The 22,348-nt window shown below is 42.6% G+C and overlaps 2 protein-coding genes across 2 annotated transcripts; both read left to right on the top strand.

The window, feature by feature from the left end:
- The first annotated feature begins 8,435 nt into the window (after positions 1-8,435).
- Positions 8,436-17,071, top strand: e2f8 (E2F transcription factor 8). The gene is made up of 13 exons (XM_041937226.1): positions 8,436-8,724; positions 10,068-10,328; positions 10,426-10,579; positions 11,109-11,420; positions 11,729-11,890; positions 12,232-12,369; positions 12,490-12,705; positions 12,803-12,884; positions 13,088-13,583; positions 13,720-13,986; positions 14,088-14,223; positions 14,646-14,992; positions 15,483-17,071. Exons 2-13 carry the CDS (start codon positions 10,158-10,160, stop codon positions 15,648-15,650), a joined length of 2,649 nt encoding a protein of 882 aa, XP_041793160.1. The 5' UTR covers positions 8,436-8,724; positions 10,068-10,157; the 3' UTR covers positions 15,651-17,071.
- Positions 17,072-17,752: 681 nt separating this feature from the next.
- csrp3 (cysteine and glycine-rich protein 3 (cardiac LIM protein)) lies at positions 17,753-21,888 on the top strand. The gene is made up of 6 exons (XM_041937349.1): positions 17,753-17,835; positions 19,214-19,325; positions 19,870-20,041; positions 20,539-20,668; positions 21,321-21,414; positions 21,505-21,888. The coding sequence occupies exons 1-6, from the start codon at positions 17,755-17,757 to the stop codon at positions 21,576-21,578; spliced, it is 663 nt and encodes a 220-aa protein (XP_041793283.1). The 5' UTR covers positions 17,753-17,754; the 3' UTR covers positions 21,579-21,888.
- Positions 21,889-22,348: the final 460 nt, after the last annotated feature.

Here is a 22,348-nt window from a genome sequence, read left to right as displayed (position 1 = left end):
ACAACTCGCTAGGGGTTAGGGTTGGGTTATAAATCAAACAGCTGTTCAATAACATAGAATTCAGTGTTTCATTAAGGCTGTCTCAAGAACAAGGCTGGATGGGAGGCAGCAATATGCCAACTGTCCAATATGCCGTTCAGACATTGTTAATCAAAGATCAGCACACTGCTCCTTTTCTTTGACTGCGCTCAATAAATTAAGCATGCCTGCCTAAACCTGCAGTTCACAGGCATTTAAATCATTCCAACCAAATTTCACGCTGGCTCACACAAATCTGTGATAGAGAAGAAACACAATGTATGAATCAAAAATGATGCATGTAGTATATGGTCAGACAAAAAACATTTTTTTGGCAAACTAGGAAAGGCAATCTCTTTTTTTAGATTCAAAACATCATATTCTAGAGGCTACCTAATTACCTGACTATAATGTTGGAAGGAGTTTAGGCTTGACTCTTGTATCTTTGCACTTCCATAAGATGATTTAAATGCTACAGATTTTTCTTTGATTTGCTTTGATTTTTTTGCATCATGATTGGCTTGTGAATGTGTTCAAATTCCCAATAACAAATGGTCTGATTTTATAGAAACTGTTACACTGCTTCCACGCCTGTGCACGAGGAAAAAGTAATTTCCATTTAGTGCAACTTTTCAGGAAGCAAATAACTTTTGGTCAAGCTGAAAAACTTCTGATGCTGCTGCTTCACAGATATAAATACCTCGACTCCCCTATTCTAAAGGTCTTGGTGGATGTTTCTAACAGCTTCTGAAAAGGTAACACGTGTTCCAGGTGATTCTCGTCTGCCAATCAGAGCTAAAACAAAGAACACACTGTACTTTCATAGTCCTTTCTTGTCTGCAGCTGGATGATTCCTAACACTAAACGAACCAATCTCATGGAATCCTATGAATACCAATAGGTTTCTGATCGTAGCAAAGTCTGCAGTTCTGCTCCATCAAACACTGAGCCTTTATTCACCACAATACAATACATCCCTGATTCTCCTCTGACGAGCGCTACTTTCCCATGTAGGTCCATGATTGCTCAATGAACATTAATATATAGAGCTGGGGACATGTGAGAGAGTAAATCTACAAAGGGAACAAAATCCAATTACCTCCTACTGGGGCAAGTATCACATATAGCATCTTGAACTGACGCAGCCTAGGTAATTGTCGAGGGACATTGAACCTTGCTGCATGGAAGCCTCAGGTAATTCTCCAACAATGAGAGCCCATGTGTCCACATTACTACCTCAGTGCTTTCAATTTATTTAAGTCGGCTGATGTCCATTAAGAGGGAAGGTGAGCATTGGCTCAGTCCAGCACAACCTCTCTTCCCTGGAGAGCACCGAACGTCTGGCCTCGTCTGGTCTCTGACTGATGATGCCGCCACTTTTGCAGCTGCAACTGAGGGGTCTAATGAAATCTAGACATGTCGTTGCTGATAAGCCATCGAGCATGCAAAGGGCAAAAAAACCCTCTTTATGAATGTATCAGGGTTTGTTACCATAGCAGCAACAATGCACACGAAAAAATTACTGCAGGTGGGATTTCATAAACATTGAGCTTCATGCATGAAACTAACCACCGGACAGAAATGTTGTCCTTTTGGTGCTCGGCGTGTCACAGCATCCACACAGCGGCTCTGTAGTGTGGAAAATTGGAAAAACAGCAGCTGGGACTTTGGTTGCATCAATTAATATTCATGTCCTACATAATCCCAAGTGACTAATTTAACACACCTGATCAAATCAATAATTTACAGGAGAATACAATGGCGGACTACTGGTTAGTGTACATTTGGTTAGCAGTGCTAGTAGGCCGTGTACCAGAAAGGTCTTAAATAACTCCAAATAAAAAGATATTAGCTACGACTGTTTTTAAGTCATTACCGCTGATCACTGCGCATGCTCAATGTTCTTCTCTGGCATTCTACGATATCCTTCATGTAGACTTTATCGCCACCTACTGGTCCACATTATTTGAGCGCTTGGAATCATTCGTGTGTACAAATATGGTTTTAAAAAACAAATGTTCTTTGGACAGATTTTGAAACGGGAAAATATTTGTTTCAACATCTATTCACATACATATCATCAAGGCCTAAATCTGATCCCTGGCACACATATACCAGAGGTAGTGAAGTCCAAGAAATCTCCACATGATGTGGAACAGATCAGACTTTTGACACAACTCCAGCATGCAAGCTGTGACCTTGTGAGCCTCATCAACTTTCTCATCTTCAGCTGCCCTGAGGAGTGGACCCCAAGCTTCAGAAACCCGGGTGAAGCCACCCACCCGGAGGATTTGTGGATCCCTCATGTTTTGCTATCTTAGCTGTAAACACACTGTAAACAGAGCAGTGAATGTAGCATGTAAGCCAGCGGAATCAGAGTTAACTGCAGGCGAGCAGAAGAAATCCAGTCTGCCTCCATACTGAAAAGAAGACTAATGTGCTCTGAATGAACACAGACATCTATTTAGCATGTGCAGGGTTGTCGCCTGGTGCCTCCATTCCAATCTATCACAACCGCACATCCTCAGAGTCAAGTGGAAACCTTGCATCTCCCTGCTCATCCAGCACTGCTGCAAGAAGACAAGCAAGCTTTTCAGACACTGACATTTCTGAATGTATCTGATGTAGAAAGGGTTCATACACCCAAGGAGCTGATTTTCCTCAGCATACAATCGTGTAATCCTGCATTGGAAGTCAAACTGAGCTGTGGGGTTGGCATATAACAACAGCACCACATCAACATCATGTGGAAAATGCAGAGTGAAGCTGAAACAGGGAAAATGAGTCGCGGCATGAAGTCCTCCATCAATCTTAACGCAGACTGCTTAAGTAATTCTACACAACCACAAAGCATCAAAGACTTCACAGACGCCCTCATGCCTTCAACGACTGACTGAATCAATCCAGTTATGCTTCCTATGACACCTAAGTTGGTTTTCCTGATGAAGGTCACAATGCAATGATTCCAACACGTGCAGATACTGTAATCTCCCCCATGACATAGCAAAGGCGTTCCTGTTTTTGCAATGAAACAGATCTGTTTTGGATCTTCTTTAGGATCTAAATGTACAATATCAACGACTTATGGCGGTCAGGGGATGTTCTGAAACCATAGATAAAAGAATAGCAACTGATTTATATGTACCAGACAAGGTTTATTGCAGCATCCACTGGAGTTCAAGGGTAGCCAGATCTGTAAGTAGCAACAGTTTTGTTGGTTTCTCATGCATCAACCTGTCCAGACTCTACTGCCAGCATTCAGACTCTACATTCAGAGCTTGCTTGTCTGCTCTACACCTCAGAGCACTCACTCGGCCTCCCTGTCCTCTTAAGCCAACACACAACACAGAGCAGACAGGTAGATAGAGAGGATCAGTCATTTACTCACCCTTTTCTGGTCCTCTAAGCAGTGCAGCACAGGTTTCCTCCTCGGGTGCTGTTGTGGACTAGCCTCTGCTCCTGCCTCCATCTTCCCATAAGTGAGTGAGTACTCAGACTCCCCCACAGCTAAATATCCAGCCTTTACAACAGGCCTCTCAGGGAATAAAGGGAAATACCTGCTTTAAGTATTTAAGTCCCCTTCCCGCTTGGTTCCCAGTTGTGTTGCATGAATGTCAATGCAAAAATAGGAAAAACTGTCTGTCCATCAACTTTGCTCCATAAAAAAGATGACACCCAATCTCTGGGAGGATGCAACCTCAGCCACACGCCTTGTCTCAGTCATATCGTTTCCTGACGGTTTCTCTTTGCGGCTCTTGGTCCTGCGGGGCTGGCCTGAAGTGAGCATCAGGGCAGAGAACAGGAGCCTCAGGTAACCAGGATGGTTCTCGCTCCCAAAACCATCACCCCTGCCATGCAGATTTGATCTTAAGGGAGGATGCAATCATCGTGATCCTCTCTACTGGCTGCCACTGGAAAGAACAAATGTGGGCAGGTTTCAGTTTATATGCAGCAAAATGTGTAGACGGGGAGCATCCAGCATCCAATATGAAAAAGGAAAGCAAAGAATGTCCAGCGAAAGCAGGTGTGTGACGGCTGGTGTCACTCACATCTCAAAGGTCAGGTTTCCTGACAGTGATCAGGTGCTTGTGTTTAGAGAGAGAAAACAGAGATCAAGTGAAGCATTAAAGAAAAGGCTGTAGTGTCAATGACAACTTCAGACACACGTTCAGTATCACAGACAGCCTAAATGCAGCCTAGATGAACCACATCTTACGAGAAACACATTTGAGTTAGTTCAATGTTCCACTTGACGTGCAAAGCATTTAAATGCTGCGAGGTACAATTTCTATCTATTGCATTTACGAAATAGTTCATTCGTGGAGGGAGATGCCGGAAGCCAGGGCTTATATCTCCACCAACCTCCAGCTAATTGCTGCAGGTGTGAGCGTTTCACCATTCACACCACGAAAAACACTTTATCAAAAACACAGCGAACTTTTTGATGGTCACAAACTTGCTTTCGTGCTTTGCACTGATTGTAAGCTTTAGTAAACACGAATATTGCGCCTACACTTGAAAACAAACATTAACTCGAGAGTTACAATCTGGAGCAAATTGCTTGCGGAAGGTTTGAGCTGCTGCAGCATCCCTACAGCAGAATGTGAGACCTCAGAGGCTGCCTGACAGACCGGCTGCAGCTCCGAGCTTTCTGGAAACTGTTCGTAATTGAGTCAATTAAACAACAGCAAATAAACTGCGAGGAGGAGTAAACAGTAGAGCTCAGTATATGCGGTAAGAAATGATGCTCACCTCGCACTTGTCTCGTTCTGTCGCTCCCGGTGGAGGTGGAGGTGGTCCCTGCCTCGTGCGAAGCGCTGTCCGTTCCTCCGGCTGCGAGCGGAGCAGCCAGCTGCTGCTTTCAAACGCTGTCGGAAATATCGCGGTCGCGGGATGGCCAACAGATCCACAATGCCGCTTCACTTTCCTTTGCATTACAAACTGTTCCTCTTTTAAAAGCCCCAAAGGGTTATGGGTCAAATTTTTTAAATTCTGCTCCTCTTTACTGTTTCTCTTTAGTGTATATGTTTAACCAGGCTTTTTTGTTTTTAGTAAAGCACTTTGTGGCCTTGTTCTGCAACGTGAGGCGGAATCAAAGTTTGTTGTTATTATTATTATTTTAGGAGCAAGGAGGGAAAAATGGCCCAGGCTTTGGCAAAGTTGGCAAATGCAAACTGCCAGAGCAAATAAAATATGAGCTGTCTATCTATCTATCAAACATGTGTATCTCTTACGTGAAACAGACTTTTTTAACCAACATACCACTCTTAGGAGATTAAATTACATAGCTACCTCTACTAGTGTTATAATATGCTATATTCTAATAACTGAAAGTAAAAATAGTGGTCTAAAGTTAGAAATCCAAGACAAGAACAATAATACAGCCTAAATAGTATGAAAAAGTATTCCTTGGCCCAAGGCAGATGTGTTTGCATTGCTTTTTCTGATACCGTGCTGACAGGCTTGGTCAGTTTTTTTTTTTTATCAAAATCGTTTGAATTGCTGCACTTACCCATAATGGAGATCTGCTTTACGAGGAGCCCCTGAAGGTGGCATCAGGGTCCCACTCGCTCTCTCTCACATCCGTAACATTACGTCAGTCGGTGCTTCAAGCTCCGCCGTTCTCTCCCAACATCCTTGAAGGCGCCTGTCGGTTTCCATGGCGACTCCCGGTAAGGAGGTCTCCACCGCCACCTAGCGCTGACAGAGACAATGAAAAGATGTACAGCTGTAAACTGAGCTAGAGTTCAACACTAACAAATCAATTAAAATCAGATTATCTGTGAGATAACGTTGGCCCTAACTCTGAGTCATGATTATCTAAATCAAATCAAGATTTAACATGGCCAGATTCACTTTTGTTCAGTCACTGAATAATTTATTTAATTGGGCTTTTTTTAGCTTGTGAACACACAAACAGTGATGTGGTGGAAAATTTAAATAAAGGTGGCCTTAAAGTAGGTCTGAAATTAAAAATGTCACACAGGCTGGTTCCAGCTTCTCAGTGTGAGGGCTTGAAGCTTTCTTTCTTTTTATATCTTCTTTTTCTTGAAATATTTCATAATAAATTAATAGATTTGGGCTTTGGACTGTTGGTCACATGAAAAAAAACCACAAACACATTTTAACATGCCACATTGTGCTCTGGGGTTAATTGAGACAATAATCTGAAGATTAGGAGAGCCAGGATTTGCTGCTGGGCCCCTACGTGTTCCTTAACTATTTGCCCAGAGACATGAACCCAACCAGCACTGCTATGATGGACTAGCAGCCTTCCTGGCCCCTGATTTTGACACAGGGCCCAATCTAAACTGCAGGGCCACAAAATTAGCAACTTATGCAGGATCTGCTTTACTTGACATTGTGCTTTAATTGTGAAAATGTCCAAACAAATTTGCAACTGATAAAATTACTCAAATCCACTGACATGCAATTAATCTTGCAAATTTGGGAATCCTGGGATTCTGGGGCAGCTGCTCAGTATCCAGCCTCAATCACTGACCCTCAATTTTGCATCTCTTATCATGCTGCTACTAAAATATTTCCTGTAAGCAGCTAAACAAGGTTGCAGAAAATACCCAATAATCAAATTATGCAAACCTGAGTGCACCACAAACCAGTTTCAAGCAATATTCCTGCAGGGATCAAAGCAATTTCCCTGTGGGGATCAATGAGGTTTTCTGAGTCTAATTCTTACAATGGTTTCAAACTAAAAATTATGTTGATTTGGTTATGTACTGTGTAATCTGGTTATAGCATGCAGCCGTGCATGTAAACATGATGCATGATTCACAGCTGTCCTGTTTCCTTGCACCTCTTCTATGGCTGCTGACATGACAAAAGCAACTTCTGGAAGAGACACATGAAAATCCAGCAGGCCTGGATCATTTTATCATGTTCCCACATCTTTCATTATTTGTTGTGGCTATTTTGGTTAAAAAAGCCACAACAAATAATGAAAGTCATATATTTTAATACACCTTCCCGTCAGCAAAGCAGGCAAAAGATAGAGCACAATAGTTAAAGCGAACATGCATCTACTTCAATCACCAAACAGGCAAATCGAGCAACTGCCGCGACACCTCAGGGTCCCCAAATTTCAAGGTTCAACTGTTTTTTGGTATTTTGATTAATCTCATTAAAGCACAATATCAACTAAGGGAGGTCCTACACTATTAGTTTATCTTGTGGGCGTATCTTGTAGAGGGTTCCTCTGTCAAAATCTAGTTTCAATTGTATATTAGTATGTATTCCATAATGTAAAGCCAGGAAGTATTCTTCCGCATAGGTAGCCTTTGAGTTTCTATATGAAGGTGCCAGTCTGCTGTGTTCTCTATACTTACATTTGGTGGTACCAATGAGGGCGGGTGCATTCAGGGACTAAACATCACATGAGACATGTGTTTATTAGCTGTATTGTTTATGATACTGTTGGCACACATTATATTTGGTTAACTTGCTGCACAGAGCTGATTGATTCAAGTTGGTGTAAGAGGCATGAGCCATTTTGTGTGCAGCATTGGACCAGAGCAGAAACCAACACTGTACTGATCAGGTTTTAACAGAGATGGCATGTAACTAAGAACATTTACTCAAATACTCTACATAAGTACAAATTTGATGTACTTGTGCTTTACTTGAGTAAAAACATTTCATGATTCCAGCTTCTCAGATGTAAAGAATTGCTGCTTTTTCTTTGAATGATTTGAATGTATTTGTAATAATGTTGAGCTTTGGACTGTTGGTTGGACTGAACAAACATTGTAAAGGCATCACTTTAGCTCATTGTGACGCCATTTCTCACATTTTTAGACTGTTTACAAACAAAACAATCAGGTAATTAATGAAGAAAATAATCAGCAAAATTCATCCAGAATGAAAATAATATTTAGTAATCAACAGTAATAATCATCAGTTTCGGTCCTATACAAAATAATTCAAAATGAGCTCCACCTCAGACAACTACAACAGTAAAATCCTGCTTTTACATGAATAATCTAATGAGATCAGTTTAATAGAAGAACAGTCACAGCAGCCATTTTTCTGTACTGAATACTTTTATTTTGAATACTTTAAGTACATTTCCCTGATTATACAGACATGCTTTTACTTATGCAACATTCGCAATGCAGGACTTAGAACAGAGTATGCTCTGCATATGCTCCCAGCAGGCATACTATACCAACATTAAGAAGGATTCAGACCACACAGAGTTTTCATTAAAACACACGAGGAGCAAGGAAACAATTATTATGATTTTCACTCCAAGTTGAAATAACTCATCATAATGTAAACCTAGACCAGGGACCCAGACCTGGGCCCGCCCAGAGCCGATGGGGCCCGCCTATCCGCCTATCAGACAGGAAGTGTGGTGTCGGCCTGACGTGAGCGCGCATGCTCGCACTGGGCGGGTGGTCACTAACACAACTGGGCAAACTTTTCACGACTGTAGTAAAGTTGACCAAGAGGCCAGTGAAGCCAGTGCTCACCAGTAAGGGAAGATAAAACACTAAGAGCCTCGTATAGTTTGTACTTTTCCTCTCTGAGGTTTTATGTTTCTGCTTGTGGTCTTGTATTAAAATCCACATTTCAGCGCTCGGACTTCTCATTTGAATATAACGTAACTTAGCTGAAATCCACAACACAGCACCGTGAAGATGGGACGTTTCCTCTAACGTAGGAGCAAAGCTTATTTTTCGGATCTGGGTAAGTTTTATTTACCTGTATTTAATCTATAGAAGTCTTTATTTGGAAAAAAAAACATGAGGATGTTTAAACTAAGTTAAAGCTTTGGTTTAGCTTAGGTTACCGCCTCCTCTCATAAACCGCTTCACTTGTTGGTCATTCAGCGTTAGCTTATGTCGCTACGGTATCGTTTAAAACAAAGCTGCTAATGTATGAGCAGTTTCTGGATTATCCAGTTTTAGTGTGTGTGAGCCGGAGTATGTTTTGTTATGTAAGTGAGCCCTAGACCTTACCAGACGGCGGGCGCTCGCAGCCGGCTACGTGACAGCGAGTATCAACTTTGGAGGGAATCTTTTTAAACATGTCGTCTTGTAAATGCCGCGTTCATCTTGTCGTGATGATTCAGGTTTTCCAACAAACGTATGAGAGTTTAAAGCGAGCGGCCGCCGTTACCGTACGGACGTTCCGCGCCAAGGATTTCAAAAACAGTTTACCTGCGCGGGACGCTCTTTCCACTTCCTCTATGCTGCCTCGCGTGATGCTCCCATTGGCTTCTTCTAATAAAAAGGGCGGGACCGCCGCGTCCGTTGGGCCCGGCGATTCGATGGGACGTACGTCAGTTACCGCCACTGTAAATCTGGTGTTTTGATTAGGTTTAAACTGATCTTCTCGTCAATTTTGCCATCCGAGGAAGGTAGGGAGTGATCTAAATTGATCACCGGCACATTTATAACTCATCGTTGTCATGCTGTTTTAAAAATGTTGGTACTGGATTAATATGTTGTACTGAGGAAGCGGTAAGACTCTCCGAAATTTAGCTGTTTAATTATCGTGCTAAATAGTAAATCCAATAATTCATGAGTAACATTTATAAATACTTTTTAAACAAAAGGTTAAAATTAATGAAACTAGATAATATATAACATATAATGAAATGTAATAGAAAGAAGGGAAAAAATCCATTGAGCAAGTTTAAATGTTAGAACAAATGTTAGCTTGTTCAAATTAATAATGCTAGCTGCCTTTTGCCTTGACTCAGACTGTTAAGACTATTATAAGGTTGGGGGGTTTTTTTTAGCCATTTTCACAGTTGTTTCATATGACCCCTGAACAGAGTCTACCTCCAATCACTGTATTAATGCCTAGCTAACATTAGCTAATATAATTCTTGTAAAATCTTATGCTATGGTGGAAAAGTACAGCGCTTGAATCTCAAAAGCTGACCCATGAATCTCATTCAAAGGTCAGAGTACAAAGCAATCTGAATGTTTGTCTGAGATAACTTGTTCTCTTAATCCCAGTGTACCTCAGTAGGTATGTATATCAATCCTCATCATCTCTTTGTTTCTCATTTTGCTGACTAGGATGATGGCTTTGTAGCATCCCAGGTTCCTGTAAATACTCCAAAGACGTTATTCGGTCAGTGTGCAGCATCAGTGGAGAAGCAGCCGACCATGGGTCCTCTCGCTACGCCTAAAAAAGGAAGAGAAGTAGGTTCTGTGGACCCCTGGACACCAACGTCCAACCTCAAAATGCTCATCAGTGCAGCTAGTCCTGACATCCGGAACCGAGAGAAGGAGCTGTGTATGGACAACGACGCGCGGGAAGGTGTTGACTCCACACAGGTACATAAACATCCTAACGCCATCACATGATAGATGCTTTCAGGGTGTTTAAAGGATTCCATTTCTTATCTGTGGTTCTCTGTTTCTTTTCCTGTAGGACGCTGAAAATGGAGAAGAGTCGGAGAAAATGATCAGCAGGAAAGAGAAGAGTCTGGGTTTGCTCTGTCATAAATTCCTCGCCCGCTACCCAGATTGCCCGAACCCTGCCCTCAATAACGACATCTGCCTGGATGATGTGGCCACTGAGCTCAGTATGTCAATCACACAATGTCCATTCATCAAGCTTTCATATACTGTATTTGGCAGTGAATGGTTGCTTTCAGGGCTTCAGTGTATAGTTTGTGCATCATCTTGATAATACTACAGCAGTAACTGCAGTAATAATAATAATGCATTCCATTATATCTGCATTAATCAGTAATTTTAATTTAAAAAATTGATTGTCAAACATTTTCCACACTGATCGTAAATGAGATGTCTAATTTTTTCTCATGTGTGCAAATATGTGAGTTTGTGGGTAATCCACACATTCTAATCTTCTAACTTATTGTTGCTGGTTTGAATTTCTTCACTGTGATCTCTTTCTTTTACTAATTTAGAATTTATGTTTGGCCAAGCATGTGTGCACATACAAGGATTTAGACTCTGGTTTAGACATTGCACTCAATGTACTTGCATTGAAAAAAGACATACAGCTTAATGAGGACAAAAAACAAAAGACTGTGACAATAGTTAATTTCTTAACATGAGGTTCTATGTGTTTTCTGTCCATGTGCACAGATGTGGAACGCAGGCGCATCTACGACATCATGAACGTGCTGGAGAGTCTCCACATGGTGAGCCGCTCAGCCAAGAACCGCTACGCATGGCATGGCCGGACCAAACTGGCTCAGACTCTGGCCATTTTGAAGCAGGTGGGCGAGGAGCACAGGTACGGCCAGCAGATGCAGCAGATCCGGCAGCGCCTCCTGGACAAAGAGTTTGACTTTGACGGGGATGAGAAGGAGAACGAAGAGGTGGACCTGGAGAGCGGAGAGCAGGGGCAGAAGGAGCTATTCTTTGTGGAGCTTCCAGGAGTAGAGTTCAGAGCAGGTGGGAAGCTGGAGTGTTGTCAGAATGGTTGTGGCTTTTTGGTTAATCCTGCATTTTCACTGGTGTTAGATTTCCTCAAAATCAACCTTTTGCAAATAACAGATGAGTTTGTGTTTCGTCTTTTGTTGAAATACACAGTTTTAATAAACACTGCATGCATCATAAAAGTATTATCGACCCTTCTGAACAAAAGTGTTAACAAGAGAAAACATTTAAACAAGTGCTTTTACTCTGTTCTATAAACTTTTCACTTCTTGGTTTTGTGGTGCAGTTTTCAGATTTTTTATCTCTCTGTTTGTCCTGTTCAGCCTCTGTTAACAGTCGGAAAGACAAATCTCTGAGGGTGATGAGCCAGAAGTTTGTCATGCTCTTCCTGGTGTCTAGTCCTCGTGTGGTCAGTCTGGATGTGGCCGCCAAGATTCTGATCGGAGAGGACCAGGGTGCAGATCAAGACAAGAACAAGTTCAAGAGTGAGTACAGGGCCTGCCAGATAGAGTGTGTTTCTCAGTGTTAGCGGTAAAGTAAAACAAAGCTGATGTATGATTTTAGATCTCATCTACTTTAGGCTTTCTTTCAGTGCCAGCACATTTAAAATGTCTTATTTGTGAAAAGAACAAATAATGACAGAGACACTGTGCAGTACTAGTGCCAGATGGTAGATGTAATTTTAATAGTGTGGAGGGCCTGAAGGCATGCAGGTGTTCATGAAACTTCATTGCAATGTAAAGCTATTTAACCCTTTTAAAGAGGTCTGTACAAAATACACCTGTCTCTGTACTGGCAGTAGATAATCTCTCTCATGTGTTTGCAGCCAAAGTGCGGCGGCTGTATGATATAGCTAATGTGCTGCGGAGCCTGAAGCTCATTGAGAAAGTCCACGTGACAGAAGAGAGGGGGAGGAAACCGGCCTTTGAATGGGTCGGCCCCGAAGAATTCCCACAAGTCAAAGGTATCGACAAAGCTGTAAATTAAAACATATTTTAGGTCTTCCAGTTTGTCTTGAGCAATAATTAATGATTGAATTATTGTCTCCCAATTTCACGGACTTAACATTAAATTCTTATTTCAGACTTGCAGAACACCGCATCTGAATGCTCTTCCAAGAAGAAAAGTGTACTGGAGTCCCGTGCAACTATAGATAACTGTGCCAAAAACCTGTTTTCATCACCTGGAAGTAAACGCAGCTTCACCCGACACCCCTCCCTCATAAAGTTGGCCAGGAGCATTCAGGATGACCGTCGCAAGATCAATTCCGCCCCCAGCAGTCCTGTCAAGAGTGCCCTCAGTGCGTATCGAGCATGTCTGCAGGTTACTGTTGTGGCGTGTATGTTTATGAATGGTGTGATGACGCTGAACATACAATTCTTCTTTTTTTTCTTCAGGCGATCCATCAAACACTGATTTTCCAAACAAAATGGCCCAACTCGCTGCTATTTGTCAGATTGAACTTGACCAGGAGTCTGCGTAAGTTTGGTTCCATTTAGCTCCAATCTGTTTAGGGCTCTTTAAAGCCATTTTTGTCCATTAATAGAGTTGATGAGGCTGGTAAGAATGCTGTTGAATATACACTACTGAATGTAACTCTTCTAAGAGCTGCATTACTTATGAATTTATAATAAGGTCGTTGTAGATCCTTGTGTTAAATGAGAGTCCGGCTTCTGTTTCAGGACTGGAGCTAAACATCCAAAGCCCGCTTCTGCTGAGGCGGACGCAGCTGCTGTGAGGTTAGAGCCGACCTCTTCTCAGGCGCCGTTACTAACTCCAACCCAGGAGCCTGGAGTCAACACTACTGTCCACCTCACCCCCCACACCCCACTGTCAGCCCTGCCCACAGGCTCCGTCACATACATCCCTGCACAGTGTTCATCCCTGATCCCCGTGTTGTTACCTCAGCAGAGGGGGGCCGGGCCCTACGCCGTGTACTTGCAGCCTTCTTCCCCCAGGCCAAACCCTCTGGCCAGGCCGCAGCCGACCAGCCTCGCTGTGCGCTCTATGACCTTTGAGGATAAGACCGGGCAGAGCCCGACTGGCCAGAATACAGCCAGGGGCCAGCCGGCCTCCAGGGCATCAGACGGCAGCCCCATGGCGCTCAAACGGCTGGGTTCAGGTTCAGCCTCAGAGGGCAGCCCCTCCAAAAACAAGAGGACAGACCCCAACTTTAAGGTACTATTTGAGAGATTAAAGGAAAGTTGTTCTGCCCTTAAGCATTTTAAGATGATGATGATTATGTTGTTATTTATTTCTGACATGCCGTATTTCCCTCCCGCTCTGTTCCCCTCTTCTTGTCGGCCTCCTGTAGGATACCTCTCCAAAGCTGTGTGAGATCCTGCAGGCACGTCTGAAGTCCCGTCGCAGCACTCAGCTCTCAAGCCGGCCCTCGCCTCGCGCCCTCCACCTGGACCCAGAGTTTGTAAACACCCCCGGTGGTGCTGTAGCCAATCAGACACTAGAGCAGAGCCTGGAGACCTTTCTGGACAGAGAGGACAAGGCGGCGAACTCTGACAGCGAGGCGGGCTTGACGCCTGTCAGAGCCATACCTCTGACCCCAGGACAGCTCCACACTGAGGTAAATGCACCTACTGCGCTTCAGTTAACACCACAGAGGCTTTTAAGACCTTTGTTGTGTTTGAACAGCAGCATTCATGACATTTGTTTCTCTCTCTCCAGACTTTAGTACCAGCCGGATACCTCATCCCAATCTCCCAGCAGTCCCTCATCAGCTACAGGGAAATTCAAGGTTCAGGGAGAGAAAACAACAAGGCCTCAACTCCCACTTACAACATCTACCAAACACCAACAGCAGGTAAATATGGCACTAAATGTCAAGGTGCACCCAGGTTTTAACTTTGCCTCAAACTGTTCAACATTGGTTAAATCCTTCTCAGTCAACTGATTTGTCCGAACAACTGTCAAAAACCCAAAGATAGTTAAATGTGCAATGATATTAAACAGAGGAATGGCAGATCCTCAAATTTCATGACCTCGAAGCAGAGAATTTTTTTTCTTGACAAATGACAAAAAATGTATCGTCAAATCTATGCACAGCCTACTCTTTTAGGCATGGACAATGATTCTTCTTTTTATTTTTAAGGTGTTTGCTTGTTTTTTTGTTAGATGAGTCTGAGTTTTTTTCTTAATTTTTTTGAATCTGCAAATAAACTTGATTAAAACTGCAGATTAGATGCACCGAGAGAAGAGACCATTTTTTTCTGTTGTTGTCAACAGGCTCCAGACCCTCCCCAGCCCAGGAGATTACACCCACCAACCTCCGTCTTCACAAACCCGCTGCCGCCTCCTCGCCAAACACCACCCAGCAGGCCCACCGCCTCCACAGCCCCAGTCCTGCCATCCTCAACTTCACGCTGCAGAACCTGGGTCTGATCTCAGGCTCCGGCCCAGGAAACGCCTTCGCTGCCCCCCAGACTCCAGAGTGTGCCAACACCCTGGCCAGCCCGCTGCCAGGCCCACTCGCTGTGCAGCAGAGGGGCATGGTTTTCATCAAGCCCGTGTCCCCTTTGCCCATCCAGCAGTCTGTATCCGGGCAACCAGTGGCCCTGATCAATGTGCAACAGGTAAAGAAAACAGGGAATACTACTCAAATTGTGAGAGCAGTTGTATAATGTCTGCTGTGATTGTGTTGAATTCCAAACTTTATGGCTGTGCAGCATTAAATCGCCATATTTGTTAAGTCAAACAGCAACTTGTTCATCAGCATGTTGTCCAGTCACAGATCAGATGATTGATGGTGTTCAACAAACTTAGTTGTAGTACTTAGTAGTATTCTCTTGTGTATTAGAAATACCATTTAAGTATAGAAAAGTTGTACTGCAAGTGTGTTTTAAATGCTCATGAATCCATTATTTTCACTGGAGCCACTGAAGTATACTTGAATGTGCCAAAGTAGCACAATACATTCTTCAAAAAGTCTAATTTAAGTATAGTATTTTTTGGGACTGCAGCAGTAATTCTGCCATTTGAAGCAGCCTCACACAAACAGCAAAATAAAAACTTGTCAGAGTTCATCTGAGATCAGAGACTAACTGAGGATTGTCTGTCGTCCAGCCTCTGATGACCACCCCCAAAGGGACTGCGCTCCCCCAGCACAGCTTCTTCCACACGCCGGTCCCCCTCTCCCCTCTGGCTGCCATGGTAACCACCGGTGGACACCTGGCCACCAAAACTGTTTACATCCCTCAGAGGAAGCTGGACGTGGCCACTGAGGACTCCTGAAGGGAGCCCGGCCGGTGTCTGTGTACATTATGTGTGTGCTTGTGTCGTGGGTGGGTGTCTTTCATTTTGCGTCTCTTTAGGAGTGTCAGTATTGATTACCTCTGAACATTTCACAGCAGCCTCACTGCCTCCGCTCACAGCCCGCTCTAGAAATGGAACATAGAAACAGACTGCAGCTGTGGGCCCGTGGACACGTTCACCACGTCCTCATGAACACTGTTTTCCTGCTCGTTGTGATGCTGGTAGAAACTTTTCCCAGGACCAAACTTTCAGAATATAACGGAGGAAAGTTGACATTCTTTTTTTATTGGTTTGTTTTTTAGTTACATCTGCAAATGTGAGTGATGTGCACAGCAATTTATCATCTTTCTTCAGATTCAAAGAGTAGTAAAAGTCATATCAGTACTACGGAGAACAAGCCAGATGGATGTATTTGACTGAAAGATGAGTTTGATTGAAAACGTTATTGATTTTGTTAAACCTAATGAGACGTCTTTTGCACATATGTACATGTTAACTGTTACCCCTCAAGAATGGAATTGAGAATCTTTGTGAATATGTGGGATTCATTCTAAGACAGATCAGACATTTTGACAAGTTTAATTTATAAGGAATTTCTGATGCTAAGTGTAAAATGTTAATTGAACTTGAATACATTTTTTAGCAGCATCATGTGATGTCGGTGTGTCTTTTGGTCTACTTCTCCTCAGCTATGGGACTATAATTACTGCAGACATGTAGGGCTGCTACTTATAATGATTTTAATATAGATTCATCTGTTGATTTTTCAGTTTAGCAAACAAAATAAGGAAAGTTGAATTGGCCGTTTTGACTGAAAAGCTGTCACTTCTGCTTTGATAGTAATGCTAATATAGCATCCTGACATGCTAAACCACAACATGTTAGCATGCTGATGTACCATAAGAGCCAATAAGCCAAGTAGATAAATACTTAAAGCAGCTATAATCAGTATTTTCTAATTGTCACATTATAGTGATGAACATCAGTTATCACCTCAATGTGCATCTTCCTCCAACTTTACAGTGACTTTCAGCTCATTGTTTAGCTGTCCGGCCCTCAGCTTTACTGTTTGGGTCACGGTGTCATCGACAGGCAGCTTTTTTTACAGTGAAAAAGCTTTAAAAACCCCAAAAGAAGCAGAAAAGTGACAGCCGGGGCTGACAGAGTAGTGATTGGACGAATGAAAGCGGAACAGAGTCTGACGATGCAGAGCTGCGCCTGACGTGCTGAGAGACACCACATTCGCATCATTCAGAATGAGAATATATGTCTGTATATTTCAGGATGGTTAATTACACCATTTAAATGTAAAGTTAGCTTTATGTACACATGTGCATTTGTAATCACCTGATTGGATTGTCAGCATTAATATAAAGTTTCATACACATTAAATCTAATGATGGTTACTTTTCAGACATCACTTTTCTGTATTTCTTTCCATCAACTTATTCACGACTTGCTGATATATTTTCTACAGTGCGTTTTAATTTATATCTGACTGGAACATATTTTAATGATCTCTTGGTGATGCCGCAGCTGATTGGAGACTGAAATTAGAGCTCCGTTGAAGTCTTAAAACTCTTGAGTTGAAGTGGGAGATATCTGTCATTCTATTTGAATCCCTGAAGACATCAGCGCTGTTGGTGGTCTGGAACCAGGCACATTTAATTCCTGTACCAATATGACATAAATGTGGCACGAAACGTCTTAAACCACCATACACATGATGAACCATTTTGATGTAGGTAACAACATGACTTCTCCTCTGGGGATCAAAGAAAAGGCATTTTGTTCTGCATTTTCCATCCACCCTGTCCATTTTTTTTGTTCTGTGGTGCGTAATGAGCTGTGAATGAATGCAGTTGTCACTCTCATGCTTTACGTTCCCATCGTTTATGCACATAATCCTGCAACATGCTTGCATGCAGCTGTCTGTCAGGGCTGCCTGATTGCTGCGAGTCCAAAACAAATGGCTGATGTTCAGGCCTCTTTCAGCCTGTGATGAAGGGTCAGAGGGCTTTTCTCTGTCACAGGTTATTTTAGGAGGATTGTTTCATTGGAGCGTCACTGATGGACTGTGCTGATGGAGAGATGGACACTACTTAAGCCACCCTGGAGCGTTCACTGCCACGCTAGGACTGAAGCACACAGGCTTGCATTCAAGGTAAGGACTCGTTTCCTTTGTGTTAAAGCTTCCTGTCGGTAGCTGAGTGGTTAATCTATGGTTATTTTACTTTAGGTTTTACAGCTGGAAGTACATCTACTTTATCTGTTTGACATCAGGGGTCAGTTCCATGTGAGATTTGTCCTCCAGAAGTGGCTTTTGTCTGGCCAATGTCTCAGTAAAGCCACTATTCCTGGAATATAACATAGCAGTCCTGTGAGGCGGGCAGCCTATGATATGAGTGGAAACTGGAATGTGAGACAGAAGGCCGGACAGGGCAGCAACGCCACATCTCCAGACATTTAGTGAAGAAGCTGACATTTAAGGGACGCCTGAGTCAAATCTGATGAGGCGAAGTGAGACGAGAACGGTCAAAACTGATCAGGGAATATGAGAAACACTGTACAGCTGAGACTGCATGTGACAAAGAACAAAAATACAGCCAACAGCAGTTTAGGTTTGGGTTAAGGGTTTATTTATTTGAGCCCTTAATTTCATAATCCAATCGTCATTTTTATACCTATTATTGGGCTTAAATGTGAGAAAGTAGACATTAAAAAGTATACAGAGCACATGAGTCGCTGTAAAGAAGGCTCTCTCACTTCATAGGAAAGATTAAACTCTCCAGTTTAATTTACAGTTATATAATTCAGTCTAGAATCACATCTAACAGACGTCTCTGCCATCACGCTGATCTGTTTATTTTATATTAGTAGCATATTGTCTATTTATCATAAAGCACCTAAATAAATACAAGGTCATTAACTAAGATTTTTCCCTCAACATCCTCCTAATTACTGCTTATTGCTTGTAATTAAGGAAACTGTTGTACATTAATTACAGTCTTAATAATCAAACCCTTAATAACCTCCAGAATAAGGCATTAATAAGTGCCCTACAATGACTAATAAAGAGGTAACATGCTGCTAATTTTAATGCTAATGAGCAACTAGCTAATGATGAAAATGTGTACCTTCACATGAAGTGTGACCAAAACATCACTTGTGGAAATAACAGATGAAATTAGATCTTAAAATGGAAAGAGCTGTGAGCTCATCTACATTTCACATCCTTAGAAATGATAAATTTAACTATTTCAAGGCAGGACGTTACACTACAGCTTAGATAATAAGCCGATTGATTGATTAGTTGATTGACAGAAAATGAATTGTCTGATTTCAGCTCCTCAAATGTGAAACTCTGAGGTTTTTCTCACCATTGTAACCTGAGTACTGTTGAGTTTTGGCCTGTTGGGCAGACAAAGGAAGCACTCTGAAGGCACCACGTTGCATTCAGGGAACGGACATATTTCACGAAAACAAATGATTGGTAAAGCTATAGATTGATCGGTGTCTTTTTGTTTGTTTGTTTCTCTAAGATGCCAAACTGGGGTGGAGGTGCCAGTTGTGCCGCCTGTGAGAAGACGGTGTACCATGCAGAGGAGATGCAGTGTAATGGGAGGAGCTTCCACAAGACCTGCTTCATCTGCAGTGAGTAGACCGGTTCTGGTCCAGCAGGGACGGTGTGATGGTGGATCTGGGACATCTAACGCTCCATCTTTCTGGGTTTCTGGGTCCTGACCTGAATTTCGATTGTGGTTCCGTTGCGATACAGCCAAAGTTGTCTGGCCATAATAACCAGATCTCCCTGCTGCAGCGGTCTGATCTGGACTCAGACCGGACACCTCGTATGCATTCACTGATCTCTGCACAAACAGTCTGCAGTCGGTTGGACGTGAGCTTGTGAGGCTGCTGGGTCGTTCCAGCCCTGAAAGGCCTCTGAGATGAGCTCACCCATCTGCTGAGTGTTCATCTTTACTCGAGCATTCACCTCACACTCTCCTTAAATAGCAACACAGCACATCTGACTATGTGTAATGCCACTGTTGACTGATAAAACTAGTTAGGTGGGAGCTTTATTTAACCTCCAGCGCTCCACCGTGACATCCCCCAGTCTGGACAATCTGAGAGCTTTCCAGCCTCGTGGTCAGACACGGTTTCATGTGTGTGATGCGTTTGTGTTTCCTTCACACAGTGAGCTGCAGAAAAGGGCTGGACAGCACCACGGTGGCGGCGCACGAGTCTGAGATTTACTGCAAGTCCTGTTACGGCAAGAAATATGGGCCAAAAGGCTACGGATACGGGCAAGGAGCTGGAGCTCTGAGCTCTGATCCTCCTGGACCCAACGCAGACCTGCAGCCTCAAGAGTACGTGGTCACACTGCAGTTAAAACACAAGTCTGGCATTATATTAAAGAGTCATTTCACCCAACAGAAAATTTATTCACTTTTCCCTGATGGAATCAGTCCATACATGTAGGTAGTTTTGGTTTTGGCTCTGAGATTTAGAAATTTCTGCTGGCAACCTTTCATCATTTTTAGGTGAATTAATCCAAGTCAAACTGGTTAATTTCAGATGACAAAGCTTCATTTCTGAACACAGCTGCAGAAACAAGTCTATTATTTGAAAAAAAGCTGTTTACCTTTTACAGTAAAAAATAAAAATAAGACTCTTTCAGAGAGAGATTTCCAGAAAGTGTGAAAATTGGGGACTTAGAGAAGTGACTCTTCAAAGATAGTGAATAAATAAGGGCATATTGACTGTCAGCAGATTAGAGCAGATCCATCATCTAAACACACCCAACCCCTAAACTACAGGTACAATAACCACACCTGTGATCACACAGTGTCTTTTTTTCTTCTAGCTCTAAACCACAACCAGCTTCTTCAAACTCAAGCACCAATAAATTTTCCCAGAAGTTTGGAGGTTCAGATCGCTGCCCTCGCTGCTCCAAAGCCGTCTACGCAGCCGAGAAGGTGATGGGAGCCGGGAAGGTGAGGAACGTCCTTCCTGGGACACTCTGATATGTCACTGGCTTTTATTTTCAGATGATTCACTGTACATGATTCACTGTACTGCACTTTCTATTTCCACGCATTTTAAAACCCATCCTTCTTTAACATAAAAACATAAATTCAGACTTTAATGATCACGTGATCTTTCCTTTAAAGTCAATGCATTTCCAATACTCACTCTGTTTGCCATTCACTTCCACTGAAGCCTGAATGGACAAATTCAATGTGTTTCCTGTTTCGCTGCCATCTCTAAATCACAGAATGTGCACAGCAGTTCATGTTTGTTCACCTTTAACGGAGCAGATGTGCATATCAGTGGTGGACTCAGGCTGTCTGAGGGGCAGGGGGCTCCAGAGAATCGTGATGCATTCATGGTGAAACATTTGAAACATCCGGTTGAGATGACACATTCACTTCCAGTCGTGAACTGAGCCGCCATCGTTGTATCAGGCAGAGTTCAGTCTGATTGAACGTTCAGGGTCACACCAGGTGGATTCTGGTCTGAGTGTGCCACATAGTGAACTTTGCTGCTCAGACGGGGCCACAACTTAAGCTTTAGACTCAACGTTTTGTTAAGAAGCCAGTTTTTAATCTTAGTTTTGTTTTTCTTTATTATTCTGTGTGTGAGCAGCCCTGGCATAAGACCTGTTTCCGCTGTGCTCTGTGTGGTAAAAGCCTGGAGTCGACCACCGTGACAGACAAGGATGGAGAGCTTTACTGTAAAGGTACACACACACACACACACACACTCACACACACACACGCTCAGAAGTGCAGAAAATGAAGTCAACTTTGTTTTCTAATTCTCTCTTCAGTCTGCTACGCCAAAAACTTCGGGCCTAAGGGGTTTGGGCTGGGGAACGCCGCCATGTTGGAGGAGAGACAGTGAACAGTCGTGGTCTTGAAAAACTCACACTCGCTGTGTCACATGGAAGCTGTTTCCATGGAGACTCAGCCTTTAACTTTACACTAGATGATGTTTGTAATGCATGATAGACACCGTGTTGGGGGGGCAGGTACAATAACAGCAATGTTTTTGGATCACTATTATCTTGATAATTGGGGAAAATATTGCCTAATACTTACAATTGTTAATTCTGAGTATACAATTAAATAATTTTCTTATCTTGAAATGTAACATGAATGGAGCTTATTTACCAAAAATGACATTTTTATAAATAAAGGTAGAGTCTGAGGTCCATGTCTTTAATTACATTTTTTTGCACACATGCAGAAAGAGTTGAACTATTCATTATTAGAATATATCACATATATTTTACAGAATCCTTTTGTTTGTATTACTAAATATAGTTTTGATGGACATGTCCGACCCTGCTGTTAAGTCTGTGAATTTATTTGCTTCTTTGTCACTTCCTGCTGTTAGCAGTGCCTCATCTTGTTAATGGTAATTATTAACAGAATCTTATTTGCTTTCATAAATAACTCAATCACTGCAATCATTAATTAGAATAATCAAGTGATGAACAAAGGGATTGTGTTAATTTCTCCCAAACAATTACGTGTGAGCAGCCGTGCAGAGCGGGATGGGATTAGATGTTTTTGTCAAACTGAATTAGAGCTGTTATCAGACTCGCACTTTTAAATTAGAGGAGCTGAGGATGCAGAGCAGAAGTCCCCCCAGCAGAGGACTCTGTTCAC

The sequence above is a fragment of the Chelmon rostratus genome, chromosome 1 (genome assembly GCF_017976325.1).
Source record: "Chelmon rostratus isolate fCheRos1 chromosome 1, fCheRos1.pri, whole genome shotgun sequence".
In the NCBI taxonomy this organism is placed as follows: Eukaryota; Metazoa; Chordata; class Actinopteri; order Chaetodontiformes; family Chaetodontidae; genus Chelmon; species Chelmon rostratus.
Note: the sequence above shows the minus strand (reverse complement) of the source record. Positions and strands in the feature narration are given on the sequence as shown.